This window comes from Thamnophis sirtalis, unplaced genomic scaffold (assembly GCF_051295495.1).
Source record: "Thamnophis sirtalis isolate CommonGarterSnake01/CBP01778 unplaced genomic scaffold, rThaSir2_p1.2 scaffold_5, whole genome shotgun sequence".
NCBI lineage: Eukaryota > Metazoa > Chordata > Lepidosauria > Squamata > Natricidae > Thamnophis > Thamnophis sirtalis.
Genome location: NW_028261385.1, coordinates 12,180,889 through 12,195,348, shown reverse-complemented (window position 1 = coordinate 12,195,348; position 14,460 = coordinate 12,180,889). Strand labels below are relative to the sequence as shown.

Sequence of the window (14,460 nt, the reverse complement as noted above, 5' to 3'; positions counted from 1 at the left end):
ACCCTGGGAGTTGAAGTCCACAAGTCTTAAAGTTGCCAAGGTTGGAGACGACTGCACTAAAGTACTGTAAAGCCAGGTGTAAGGAGTGGGTAGAGAGGCTGTGGGTAGAGAGGCTGGTTTCCTAAGACACTTGGGAGAGGCTGTGGGTAGAGTGGGTAAGGAGTGGGTAGAGAGAGGCTGTGGGTAGAGTGGGTAGAGGCTGTGGGTAGAGTGGGTAAGGAGTGGGTAGAGAGGCTGGTTTCCTAAGACACTTGGGAAGGTTTGCAAATTTGTAGAATGAAGGAATGAAATATTCTTCTAACTTGGAAACAAAAATCTTTTGTACCTGTTGATATTTTAAAAAATCTCCACAAAAAAATTAACAGTTTAACAGTTGGAAGGGACCTTGTAGGTCATCTAGTCCAATTCCCTTGCCCAAATAGGAGACCCTACACCATTTCTGACAAATGGCAGTCCAATCTCTTCTTGAAAGCCTCCAGTGATGAAACTCCCACAACTTCCAAAGGCAACTTCTGCTCCGTCGGTTGGATTGTTCTCACTGTCAGAAAATTTCTTCTTATTTCTAGGTTGAATCTCTCCTTGGCCAGTTTCCATCCATTTAATACAAAATATTAAATGGATATTAATATTATACCAAAGCTAAAAATATCAGGTATTTTAGTGTCTAGGTTTAGCGATGTTTAGTGACTAAAAGTCAAAGTCAATATATAATTGTTTAAAAATAAAAATAAAACCAATTGAGGCTCTCTAATTTTTAAGCAGATTTATTAGATACGAAACTATGTGAACATTACTTTGTGTTAGACTTCAAATGGAAATAGTCTCTCTCTCCCCCCCCCCCCCCCCAACTCATGAGTCCAGTTCAAAATATATGAAGCTGGGGAATAGTAGTGCTTGGTGTTTGGTGGTTAGAATGGGGGGGAAAATAAACTGACAATTGGTGGCCTACGTGGGACTCCCAGGTCTGTATCTGAGGACATTTGGAGAGTGGGAAGAGAGATGTTACATTTTCAAGTAGAGAAATTGTAAAAAAATTATTTAAAAGCAGAGAAATTGGAGATTGTTTCAGAACTACGGATGAAATACTTGAAAGCAAGCCAAAGTCCTCCAGATGTTGCTTAATTTCCAGTAGGCTATAAAATGAATGGTGACAGGTTCTCATAGGTTCTCATAGCTGGAGGACTTTGTCCCAACATCCCATTGCAATGTCTAATGAGTATTGTGCAGCAATTTCGTAATATTGCAGCTCTAGACTGCTTTGAAAAATATTCTGGCAGAATTGTGTGGGTAGGAAGAAGTACAAGTAGTCCTTGACTTGCAGCCATCTGAAGTTACAATGGCACTGAAAAAAAGTAATAACTGGTCCTCGCACTTACAACCATCATGGAATCCCCAAGATCACATGATCCAAATTCAGGTGCTTGGCAACTGGCATGTATTTAGGACAGTTCCAATGTCCTGGGTTTGTGTGTGTGTGCCATATGATTGCTATTTACGACCTTCCAAGGAAGTTTTTGATAATTATTTATTATTATTTATTTGTCTTGTATGCCACCCACTCCTGGAGGACTCCGGGCGGCTCACAAAAGACAAGGGAAAGGGGGGGAACGAGACAAAGACAACATATTAAAAACAAAACCAACATTCACAATTTCTATGGAGGTAGATGCTTCTCAGCTCCCCCCAACCTGCTGGAACAGCCAGGACTTGGTGGCTTTGCGGAAGGCCGGGAGGGTAGTAAGGGTCTGGATCTCAACAGGGAGCTCGTTCCAGAGGGCCGGAGCTGCAACAGAGAAGGCCCTCCCCTGGGGAGTCGCCAGCCGACATTGGCTGGCAGATGGAATCCAGAGGAGACCCAACCTGTGCGATCTAATTGGTCTGAGAGGTAATCGGCAGGAGGCGGTCTCTCAGGTACCCAGGTCCGATGCCATGTAGGGCTTTATAGGTAGCGACCAGCACCTTGAAGCGGATTCGGAGACTAATAGGTAGCCAGTGCAGCTCGCGGAGGATAGGTGTAACGTGGGTGTACCTTGGTGCACCCACAATCGCTCGCGCGGCTGCATTCTGGACTAATTGGAGTTGAGCCAAGAGGTGGCGCAGTGGTTAAATGCAGCACTGCAGGCTACTGCTAGATCAGCAGGTCAGCGGTTCAAATCTCACCGGCTCAGGGTTGACTCAGCCTTCCATCCTTCCGAGGTGGGTAAAATGAGGACCCAGATTGTTGGGGGCAATATGCTGACTCTCTGTAAACCGCTTAGAGAGGCCTGAAAGGCCTATGAAGCGGTATATAAGTCTACTGCTATTGCTATTGCGACTTGCCTTTCTGTATCTGTCCTTGTAATGAATTTGGTTGAGCAACTGAAGGCCAAATAAGAATGGATAGATCTAACACCAAGCTGTGAATGAGTTTTGGGCTGCTCTCTAGTCTGGCATGTCTCAACAAGTAGCAGTATCTACCCAATCTTACCCGGGCTTAGAAGTGAAGGGTTGGGCCTGGTTAATATTTGGGCACCCGAAGTTGAAGATCACCTTTGAAGAGGCCGCCGGAAACTTATTGCCTAAAAACTGCATAGTTCTGTCCATGGAATCAGCAGAATCTTAGCTCAACCTGGAGGCATCTTGAACTTTTACCTTAGCACAGTCACACAGGAGACTTTTTAACAGATACGGTTTTCAATTCACCCAAAAAACTCAGGATTCAGTGCATAATTATTAACCAAGCGTGGATGTTAGCAAACCTTGGAGATTAGAACATCACTAGCCTGACTATATGGGACGCGGTGGCTCAGTGGCTAAGATGCTGAGCAGTTCGACGGTTCTAATCCCTAGCGCCACATAACGGAGTGAGCTCCCATTGTCCCAGCTCTTTCCAACCTAGCAGTTCGAAAGCATGTAAAAATGCAAGTAGAAAAATAGGAACCACCTTTGATGGGAAGGTAACAGCGCGCCTTCGGTGTTTAGTCATACCAGCCACATGACCACAGAGACGTCTTCGGATAGCGCTGGCTCTTCGGCTTTGAAACGGAGATGAGCACCGCCCCCTAGAGTTGGGAACGGCTAGCAAATATGTGCGAGGGGAACCTTTACCTTTAGCCTGACTATAGTTAGTGTCAGCCTCTGCTTTGCTGCTGCTTCGGCTGCCATTGAAACGGGGAGGGAGGGCATGGTATTTGGGAGGGGTTACTAATTGTGCTGGAGGAAGATTCTGGAGTTCTGCTGCCTGTCGGACTACGCATGCGGAGGAGGTTCCCGCCAAGGCTAACGGCACCGACATTCCATCTTGGTGATGCCTTTCGAAGTATCTCACACCTGACACTTGGGAGAATTATGATTGGACTGTAACTGGGATGCCAAGGGGAGGGGAATGGGTTATTCTATATATCATTTGCTTTCGCGCCTAAATAATCAGTCTTCGCTTTGCTACACTTCTAATCATTTATAATTAGTAAAAGTACACTTGATTTCTACCTATGGATTCTCGTGGTCTTCTTTCCTAATTACTCAATGAAGAGGTGCTGACAGTTAGCTTTCTATGTTTTGAGAAAGAGATATATAGATAGTCCTCAGCTTATGACTGGTTGCTTAATAACCATTCAGAGTTATAAAGGACTTAAAAAAAAAGACTTACAACCTAGATTCGAAGAGCCAAGGTGGCGCAGTGGTTAAATGCAGCACTGCAGGCTACTGCTAGATCAGCAGGTCAGCGGTTCAAATCTCACCGGCTCAGGGTTGACTCAGCCTTCCATCCTTCCGAGGTGGGTAAAATGAGGACCCAGATTGTTGGGGGCAATATGCTGACTCTCTGTAAACCGCTTACAGTATTACAGTATTTTTTTTTCCTGTTAAACAGAACGTGCCAGGGCTTTTGGCTTGACCCAATACCACTTTTCTTACTATCCTGTCAAGTGCTACTTTAAGAAGGAAGAAATTCCTTCTTAAGTTCCACCATATTGAATGAAAGCCTTTCCACAGCTTATCAGAAAACTGGCTCCCTCAGACTTCAGATATTTATGGCTCTCAGACTTTAAACTTATGAACAAATATTAGCCGCATCACCTAACCTTTGGAAGCAAACTAGGTTTTGAAAGTGAGATGAATATAGATGAGCTGGGTTAAGGAATGTTAGGAGCTAGGAAGAATCTAGGAAATGGCATATTTTGGCATCTTCACAATTTTGCAAGGTCCCTTCCAACTCTCTTATTCTATTTCTGTCTACAAATATATATGTATATAGGTTTAAACCGAAGTACTTTATTTTTCTGCCAATCAGGAAAACAAGGTCTCCCTTATATTTTCCTATCCCCTCTCTTTAGCATTTCCCCCCTTTAATGACTAGGGGCTAGTTAATCTAAGCTAGTTAATACCTTAACTCCTTAAATATTTATACTTGTGAATGGAATGGCTAGTGATTAATCTTTTTCTCCTAAGCTCCTGTGCATATTTTCTTAACCACGCCCCAAAATTAAATCTGATAATATCTTCTGTGTTTTACGATGTTGAGAATTTACTATTCTAGAGATGGTTGGTCCTCACAATAGTCACATGTTTCGTGGGCTTTTGAGGGAAAGTAACGTCAGAAAAGTGGGTTAAAATGCTTTCTGAGTTACATCATTTAGGAAAGGACAGTTCCAGTAGCTTGAAATTGAGAAGGGTGTAGTAACTTTAATAACAATTAGGTAATTTGGACTGACGGGGATGTTATTAGGTATCATGATTGTATTTTATTTCTCAGTCTGACCCTTCTGCATTAACTATAGTCCTAAGTTTGAGGAATGGAACTCTTCTGCTGAAATTTCTAGTATCAGATTATGCAGAAAACCTCACACAATATAACGGGGTCTCCAAACTTGGCAACTTTAAGACTTGTGGACTTCAACTCCCAGAATTCCCTAGCCAGCACTGACTAGGGAATTCTGGGAGTTGACGTCCACAAGTCTTAAAGTCACCAAGTTTGGAGACCCTTGCAATGTATAACATCAGATTGGTCTAGAAAGTCAGAAAATCAAAAGGATTATACGTATAGATAGACCTGATTTATGACCATTATTGAGCCTGGAGTTACGGTTATAAATCGTGTTGGTTGTTAAAGAGGCCTGATTGACCTGATTTTAATACCATTTTATTCTGGCAATCGTTACAATGAATGCCGAAGTCCTTAAGCAAAGCCATTGCCCACAATTGGTATCTTTCCCTCTGAAATTGGAAGTAAATGCCACTTCCTGGGAAAACATCCTGTAAATCTCAGTCATTTGACCATACGTCACTGCAAACTGTTACAAATGTGTGCTGGTTGCCAGTCACACAAAATGTGACCGTGTAACTATAAGGGAAAAGGGATATGGTGGCTCATTGGCTAAGACACTGATTTGTCGATCAGAACTTCGGCGGTTCGAATCCCTAGCGCCGCATAACGGAGTGAGCTCCCGTTACTTGTCCCAGCTTCTGCCAACCTAGCAGTTCAAAAGCACGTAAAAATGCAAGTAGAAAAATAGGAACCACCTTTGGTGGGAAGGTAACAGCGTTCCGTGCGCCTTCGGCATTTAGTCATGCCGGCCACATGACCACGGAGACGTCTTGGAGACAGCGCTGGCTTTTCGCCTTTGATTTAAGATTTAAGATTTAGTTTATTTGTATGCCGCCCTTCTCCGGGAGGGACTCAGGGCGGCGAACAACTCAAAAGGGGAAAAGGGGATACAAACACAATACACGCAATTAAAATACACAAGAGTCATACAGCCATACAAGTCGAGAGGGGAGGGGAACTCATCAACCCCAGGCCTGCCGGCACAGCCAGGTTTTGACGGCTTTCCGGAAGGCCTGGAGAGAGGTGAGGGTCCGAATCTCCGCGGGGAGTTCATTCCAAAGGGCCGGAGCTGCTACAGAGAAGGCCCTCCCCCGGGTGGTAGCCAGATGGCATTGGCTGGTAGACGGAACCCGGAGGAGGCCGACCCTGTGCGATCTAACGGGTCTATGGGAGGTAATTGGCAGCAATTACCAGTAATTGAAACGGAGATGAGCACTGCCCCCTAGTGTCGGGAACGACTAGCACATATGTGCAAGGGGAACCTTTACCTTTAAGGGAGGCCAGCATTCTGAACTTTGAATCCAGATCATAAGTACCTTTTGGAGATCTGTAGTAACTTGGAACAATCACTAAGTCGTCATAAGACGATGATAACCTGTATTCAAAGATGAAAAGCAAACCTATTCACAAAATGATTGATGCATTCCTTTAACTCAGAGGGAGGGAGGTGCATAGAATTGCAGCCTCTCTGCTTTATCATCCCATGTCTCTCTAAAGATTTTTCCGTACGTTGAAAGAATGGGGCCCAGGGTCAACTCTTGCAAAGTTGGGAAGAGTACGTAACTGACAAAGCCAGAAAAAGCCATTTGGGCCTTTGATTGCAGAGACGTCTTCAAAAATGCATCTCCTGCAGTTATTAACCAGCTGAACAATTTACAAGGAAAGAAGCCATTGCTCTAGTTATCAGACTTAAAGCTTTTGATGATTTAAAGGTTAATCCCAAGATCTTAAATTATGCTGAGTAAGCAGTTGGCAAACCAGTGCAGATCTTTCAGTGAAGACATTAAGCAACCCATCTACCATATACTGGTTAAGAGCCTTATAATTCAGTAAAAAGTTTCTGGAATATTCAGAAGCTGGTTCCTTACTTTGATCTGCCTAACACATGTTTTACCTTATTAGTCATTTTGATTAGTTCTAATTAAGTTGGCTGCATTTATTATTTATGCTATACTTCTAAAATAATTCCCATATTCCTCAGTTAGCTCAGCTGGAAAGAACACTGATCAAAATACCCTGTTGATGTGGGATTGATAGGTTTCCTTTTCAAAAAGCATGGAAAAATAGTGACCACAAACCAGTGGTGGGATTCAAATAATTTACCAACCAGTTCTCTGCTCTAGTGACCATCTGGGTAGGCGGGGCTCAGTGGTCATGTGACCGTGTGGGCATGGCCAAGTCAATGTCACTCAGGTCGATGGGCACTTCGCCTTAGTTGTTACAATGGTAATAAGGGTTAATTGGAGAGGCAGTTTCTGTAGGCTAGAAACACCACCAGAATGTTTCCTTCCTGCCTTCCTTACAGGATTAGTCCTGGAAAGTGGGAAAAAACAAAAGATTTCTTCTAACAACCAGTTCTCCGAACTGCTTAGAAAGTTACCAACCGGTTCTCCCAAATAGGTGCGAACTGGCTGAATCCCACCACTGCTACAAATGCTGCCCATTTAGAATAGCAAGATTTAAGAAGACAGCTTGAAGTGTTAACATTTAAATATACTGAGGAACTACCATATTTTTTGAACTATAAGACGCACCGGTGTATAAGACACACCAAGATTTTGAAGAGGTAAGTAAAAAAAAAAGTTATTGTCCTCCCCGGCCCTCAGGAGCACTCTGCAGGCTTCAGCAGGGTTGGGGGAAGGTAAAAAGACCCACATTTTTCACTGAAATGGGGACATTTTTCCCTTTCCCTAGCTCTGCTGAAGCCTGCAGGGTGCTTCTGGGGGGTGGGGGAAGGCAAAAACACCCCTATTTTTCCAAAAAACAGCCAATTTTTCACAAAAATGGTGATGAAAGAAATGTCCTTCTGGGTTTGGCTCCAAGTGGGGGAAAAGACACTGGAGACATGGAGGCTGCTTGGAAAGATGGTTTATTGGTGGACAGGATTGAGTCCTGAACAGAAAAGGTGATCACATGCTTCAGTGTTGGTGGAGAAGAAGAGAAGGGCTGAAGGAGGGGCTTGCTAGGCTTTTTATAACCTGTTCAGTCCCACCTCTCTGTTTCCTGTTCCTGTGTAAGAAATGTATTCTGGTTGGTTGTCAGACTCCCATGAGGCCATGCAGGGGCTACTCTCTAGGCTGTGTTTTGAATCCAGGTTTGGTTGAGTTCTCAGATGCCATGTGGTCAGTTGGGTAAAGTTCCTTAATCCCATCCCCCTGGAGCTGCAGTGGAGAAGTCTTTATTATGTAAAGGGACTAACTTGGCCTTCTTAATGGCCCATTGACAAAGAGGGATGGGCAGGAAGCTACAGGCAGCTATTCTGTCTTTTAAAACATGTTTCTGCCTTTTCAATATTTCCTAGGATATTTCATTTTTCTGGGAGAGGCCTGGGTGATAACTTCCTACAATGGGATATGGGGGTGGGGCTTCGGGAGGCCAAAAATGGCTGTATTCGGTCTATAAGACGCACCAACATTTCCACCCTCTTATGGGGGGGGAGGTGCATCTTATACTTCGAAAAATATGGTAGTTGTTTTGGAAGAATATGACCAACTGATCATTGGCATCTTATTAAACAATGAGTATATTTGGTTCCTCTGATCAATCAAATAGCACCACAAGGCCCTATTGCTTGGGTGTCAAACTCAAGGCCCAGGGGTTGGATCTGGCCCGCAGGGTGTTTAGATCTAACCCACGGGCCCACCCTAAAAACAGCGAAGGACCAGCCCGTGGTGCCTCTGCCAGCAAAAACGGAGCTCGGGGATGCAGCGTGGGGCCCTCCTGAACTCTGTTTTTGCAGGCAGAGGGCTGCAGGAGGGCATCGTGGCAGAAAACAGAGCCTCAATGAGTGACATTGAGATGGCCACGCCCACTGGTCTCCAAGGTCAAACACAACCCTGATGCGGCCCTCAATGAAATCAAGTTTGACACCCCTACCCTATTGTATACAGGTAGTTCTTGACTTAACACCAGTTCTCTTAGTACCTATTCAAAGTTACAACGGCACTGAAAAAAGTGACTTATGACCATTTTTCACACTTGCAACCATTGCAGCATCCCCATGGTCATGTAATTTACATTTGGAGGCTTGACAACTGACTCGCATTTATGACGGTTGCAGTGTCCCGGGGTCTCATGATCATCTTTTGCAACTTTCTGACGAGCAAAGTCCATGGGGAAACCAGATTCGCTTAACAACTCTGTTACTAATTCAACAACTGCAGTGATTCACTTAACATATGTGGCAAGAAAAGTCGTAACATGGGACAAACTGTGCTTAACAAATTTCTCACTTTAGCAATATATATTCTGGGCTCAATTATGGTCGTAAGCTGAGGATTACCTGTATTTTTAAATACTGTAAATCTTTTTCAAAGCCAGCAAACCCAGTTCTCTTAAATTACCAGGGCGTTAAAAGGGAAGATTTAGAACTGCTAAGAACCACAGTCTGTGAAAATGCTTCAAATGCAAAGTCTTGGAGCATGGAAGCACTGCAACTTTTTAAAGCAGCCGTGCCTTTTCCCAGGATTTCCCAGGGCTCCACCACAGCACAATCATGGAAAAAGCCCTTTCACTTAGTTTAAAGAGCTGCAGCAGGTGATAGAAGCATACTTGTGTGTTCTGACTCCCCCCCTCCGTATGCCGAGGCACTCCAAGACATGATTACTGCTAGACAATTTATTCACAGTAAATTAACACACTGACAAGACCTGGGCAGCAATCCAGACTTCCAAGATAAGAAATACACCTGAGAGCTTCTCCAGCGTTGGTATATTAGTTGAATCCTGCAAACAGCTTCCTCCCAAAGTCTCTCCTTATATACTCTCTTGGGAGGAGCCTAATTACAACCACCTGGGTCCAATTATCTTCTGTATCTGCGTAGTTGCTCTCGGCGTTTATCTGCCCGCCTTTGCCTGGCGTCCGGGACCAACTCTCTTTGGCTTTCACCACTGCTCCACACCTCAGGCACCTCCTGGTGGCCAACCAGCCTCTCTGGTCCCTGCTCGGAGTCTGAACCCTGTCCAGGATCCCCCACATCTTCCAGAGCCCACACATAGGGCCCCTTGCTGTCGGAGTCTGTTTGCAGCTCCACCAGCTCCTGCTGGGCCACAACACTTGTGCTTATTCCCAAATATCTATGGAGATTTTCTGACATCCAGGTCCTGGTTGTCCCAAAGGTGCTTTTTCAAGAAGCAACTGGATTTTCTAAATTTTCTTTGCAGATGTTTCTCTTCTCATCCAAGAAGCTTCTTCAGTTCTGAGTTGGAGCTGTGCTTTCTTCTCAGAACTGAAGAAGCTTCTTGGATGAGAAGAGAAACATCTTCAAAGAAAAACCAGAAAGTCCAGTTGCCTCTTGAAAAAATACCTTTGGGTTGTTCCCAAGTACTTTTTTGGGCTTTCAGATGGAAACTTTGCACAGTCCTTGACTTACCACAATTGAGGCAGCTTTAATTGAGCTCAGAATTACATATTACTACTGCAATGCGCTCTACATGGGGCAGCCATGGGACAGCCCTTGAAGAGCATTCGGAAACTTCAGCTCATCCAGAATGCAGCCGCACAAGAGATTGTGGGTGCACTTCGGTACACCCACGTTACACCTATCCTCCGTGAGCTGCACTGGTTACCGATTGGTCTTCAGATACGCTTCAAGGTGCTAGTCGTCACTTATAAAGCCCTTCATGGTATTGGACATGGGTACTTGAGAGACCGCCTGCTGCCAATTACCTCCCAAAGACCCATTAGATCTCACAGGGTTGGCCTCCTCCGGGTGCCATCTACCAGCCAATGCCATCTGGCTACTACCCGGGGGAGGGCCTTCTCTGTGGCAGCGCTGGCCCTTTGGAACGAGCTCCCCGCAGAGATTCGGACCCTCACCTCTCTCCAGGCCTTCCGAAAAGCCGTTAAAACCTGGCTGTGTCGGCAGGCCTGGGATTGATGAGTTTCCTTCCCCTCTCGATTGTGTGTCTGTTGGTTATTTTAAATGCTTGTATTTGTAGTTCTTGTGTTTCCCTTCCCCTTTGGGTTTGTGAGCCGCCCTGAGTCCCGCTGGGAATAGGGCGGCATATAAATAAAACTAAACCTAAACCTAAACCATATATAAGCTGTGCTGGTTGTTAAGCAGGACACCATGTGACCGTGCCCAATTTCACGACTATTTTTGCAGCAATCATAAAGCAAATGTCATGATTATAAAACTAAGGCCACAGTCATTATGTGGATCCATTATCCACAATGAGTTGTTTTTGTTTTTGCTGGAAACGGAAATTCCAAACTATCATAAATTGTGTGTGTGTGTGAGAGAGAGAGAGGGGATATCAGAACATCAAATCCGGGTTATAAGCAGTAGCATTGGAGTGGTTCATAATTTTGAATGGTCATTAAGCGACCAGTTGTAAGCGAGTACTATCTGTACAGTAAGATAACAGTTAATTTGAAAGGGCAGCCATCAAATGAGATGTTGGACTGCTCACAACTCTAAATAGAAATGATCCTTTGTTGCTTTTGTTGAGAAGAGTATAGTTTTATTAAAGATCAAGTGTATTGCAGCATTGCATAGCCAGAACTGAGAATTGTGCTCCAAAAGTCCCAAGTTCTACTTTTCCCTCCTAAACTGTCTCTCATTGCCCATCCCAGCTTGACCAATCAAGTTCATGCAAGTTGTTTTCATAACAATCAGTCCAAGTGCAGTTTGGAATGCATCTCCCTCCTTGAGGCAGCATCTTGAGGAGGTACAGCATCTACTTCCGATTTCCCAAACATCCTCCTTTTCATTCCCCCTTCCCACAGTTTATGGCAATCTGTTAATTCCCAGCAGCACAGCACAGCAAGTATAAGGTGGCAGCTGACGATGTGCAGATTTTTCCAGTACATGGAGGAAACAGGTTCATATCGGTGCTAACTCAGCATTTCAATGAAACCCCCCACATTTCAGTGCCCGCTGTAAAATCTGTGTGCATCAAATTCTGCTGACTGTCAGGCCTGCATTTATATTCCTTTTAGAATTTTGGCCTGCCACACTTTCTCTTATTTTCTTTATGCTGTTTCATTAGTATAGTCGATGGGAGGGGGGAATAGACAGGAGTGAGATTGTGGAATGTATTGTTTTCATTCTTTACTAGAAGCCAAGGTCATCCTTTGTCTCCGCACCAGTACACCTGACCGGAAGAAGCTGAGTGTGGATGCCAGCGTGGAAAAAGAAGATTGGACCATGTGATGGATTGTGGGTGTGGGGACAAGATCATGAACTTTTAACTGGGTGGAATTCTGATGTCATTTCCAGTATTGGGATTAACACAGATGTGCCTAAGATGTCTGCTTTATTAAATTGGAATCAAAAGGATCGTTTTGCCTTGGACTCTGATTTAATTCTACATGATCCTTGGAATGCTGACACTGACATTCTCAAAAAACTCTTGGGATCTCTTTCATATATCTAACTACTGTACCATTCTATCCCGTATAGATCAAGAAGGCCTAATGTTTTGTGTGACTTTGCAATCCCTTGCTTTATGAATTTGACAAAACAGAAGATAAACTTGATCTGTTAGGAGTATGGAAGCAATCTAAACTCGATACAGAAAAAAAATTCAGGATTTCTTGTGAAAGGCACCAAGATGTTGAATCGCCACCGGTGAAATTTGCTTTGTGCTATAATATATTTTATTTTCATAGCAGTTTTCTTGATTGTTTCAACAGTTATCCTGTACGTCAAGGAGGCGGCCATTGAATCAATAAACTAAATGAAATTTGGACTAGACCAGTATTTCTCAAACTAAACAACTTTTCAGATGTGAGGGTTTCAACTCCCAGAATTCCCCAGCCAGCTGTGCTCATTAGGAAATTCTGGGAGTTGAGTTTCACACATCTTAAAAGTTGTGAAAGTGGAGAAGAACTGATCTAAATAAACAGTGGTAAGATTTTATATAAGGCACTTTCATATTTCCCATGTTTTGTCTCCTAGGAATATTCATTGTTTCTGCCAAGAGGACTCCATTTGGGGCTTATGGCGGCCTGCTTAAGGACTTCACCGCCACGGATCTTGCCGAGATTGCGGCTCGATCAGCCTTGTCTGCTGGCAAAATATCTCCAGAAATCATTGACAGCGTAATTGTGGGCAACGTCATGCAGGTTGGTACAACTTGGCAGTTGCCAGTCTCCCTGACCAACACACCATTCTGTGTCTGTTCTTGTTAGTTGCTCCGTTACAGAGAAACCAGAAATTCATTGGTGGAGCCTCTCGTATTCCATCAGGTCCAGGGCCGGATTTTCCTATAGGCTAACTAGGCTTCAGCCTAGGGCTTCAAGATCAAGAGGGGCCTACATTCAAATTGTTAGCAAAATTAAAATTACACTATTCTAAAAACAGTGAACACTAAAACACTGAACCGAAAATAAGGAGAAATTCTACGCATATGACTAATAAACAAACATAAAAATGTATTGGTTACGATCGTTCCAGCGCTGTGGTAGTTGGGGAGCCCGCCCATGTTCCCGGCACCGGCGGTCAGGCGAGAGGCGTGGCCGCTCCCAGTAGCCGCCCCGTCGACGCGGAGCCCACTAGCGGCCAGGAGGGTGAGGGCGAGGGGGCCGAGCCGGGCAGCTGAGCGCAGCAGGGGAGGTGGCTGGCCTTGCTGCCTTTGCCGCAGAGCAGAGCCGCCTTCCGTCGGGAGGCCAGCTATATATATTGATATATATTGATATATATCACAGTAATGATGTATTTTATTGTCTCTCATGTAATTTACAAACTTAAAAATGGGAGGTGAAAGGGCCTCATAAGTGGAATAGCCTAGGGCCTCTTTTCATCTAAATCTGGCCCTGATCAGGTCCCTCACCAAACCGTTTCTTTTTGGAACATTTGGGTAACTGAATTTGCTAGCATTGTAAAGTGTATTGTCAGTGGGATCATTATATCACCAAGCGATGATATCACGATAAGTAGTGTTCTTTTCTTCTTCACAATTTCTGTTTGAATTTTGCATTAACAAGGCAACGATCAATGTGTTTAAACCAAAAAAACTTTTTTTACTGAGCTCATTCATCTTTTTTAAAGTAAATTGCATAAACAATAGCAATGAAAGAAGGAAAATAAAGGTGCCAGTAGTCCTCAACTTACAACAGTTCACTTAGTGACCATTTGAAGTTACAATGGCATGGGAAAAAAGTGTCTTGTGACCATTTTTCACACTTACAACCGTTGTAGTATCCCCGTGGTCACATGATCAAAATTCAGAATCTTGGGAACTGATTCATATTTATGACTGTTTCAGTGCTAGGGGTCATGTGATCCACTTTTGCGACCTTCCGACAATCAGTAGGAAAACCAGATTCGTTTAACAACGGTGTTACTAATTTAACAACGGCAGCGATTCACTTAAGAACTCCGGCAAGAAAGTTTGTAAAATGGGGCAAAACTTACTTAACAAATTTCTCATTTAGCAACATAAATTCTGGGCTCAATTGTGGTTGTAACTCAAGGACTACTGGTATACAAGATTACTCATTTAGTGACCATATTCAGCGATTGTTTGAAATTACAGTGCTGGGTTTTATGACCAGTCCTTACAACTGCAATTGTCACATTGTTGTCACATTCATGTGAACATGATTTGCTTTTATTCACTTCTACAAATAGATAGGAACGTCATCTTCAACCACACGACTTAGTTTTTAAGCAGAATTTGACAGGTTAATTTTCTCATTTTTTTTCCCCC

The 14,460-nt window shown here is 43.9% G+C and overlaps 1 protein-coding gene across 2 annotated transcripts in view; it reads left to right on the top strand.

The window, feature by feature from the left end:
- The window catches only part of ACAA2 (acetyl-CoA acyltransferase 2), a 32,198-nt gene that overhangs the window by 720 nt on the left and 17,018 nt on the right, over nucleotides 1–14,460 (top strand). Inside the window, exon 2 of one of the 2 annotated variants that reach the window (XM_087715321.1) lies at nucleotides 12,708–12,874. In XM_087715321.1, coding sequence (XP_087571447.1) covers nucleotides 12,708–12,874 — 167 coding nt within the window. Of the gene's footprint in view, nucleotides 1–12,691; nucleotides 12,875–14,460 lie in introns of those variants that run through there. The other variant, XM_087715322.1, reaches the window with a different exon arrangement.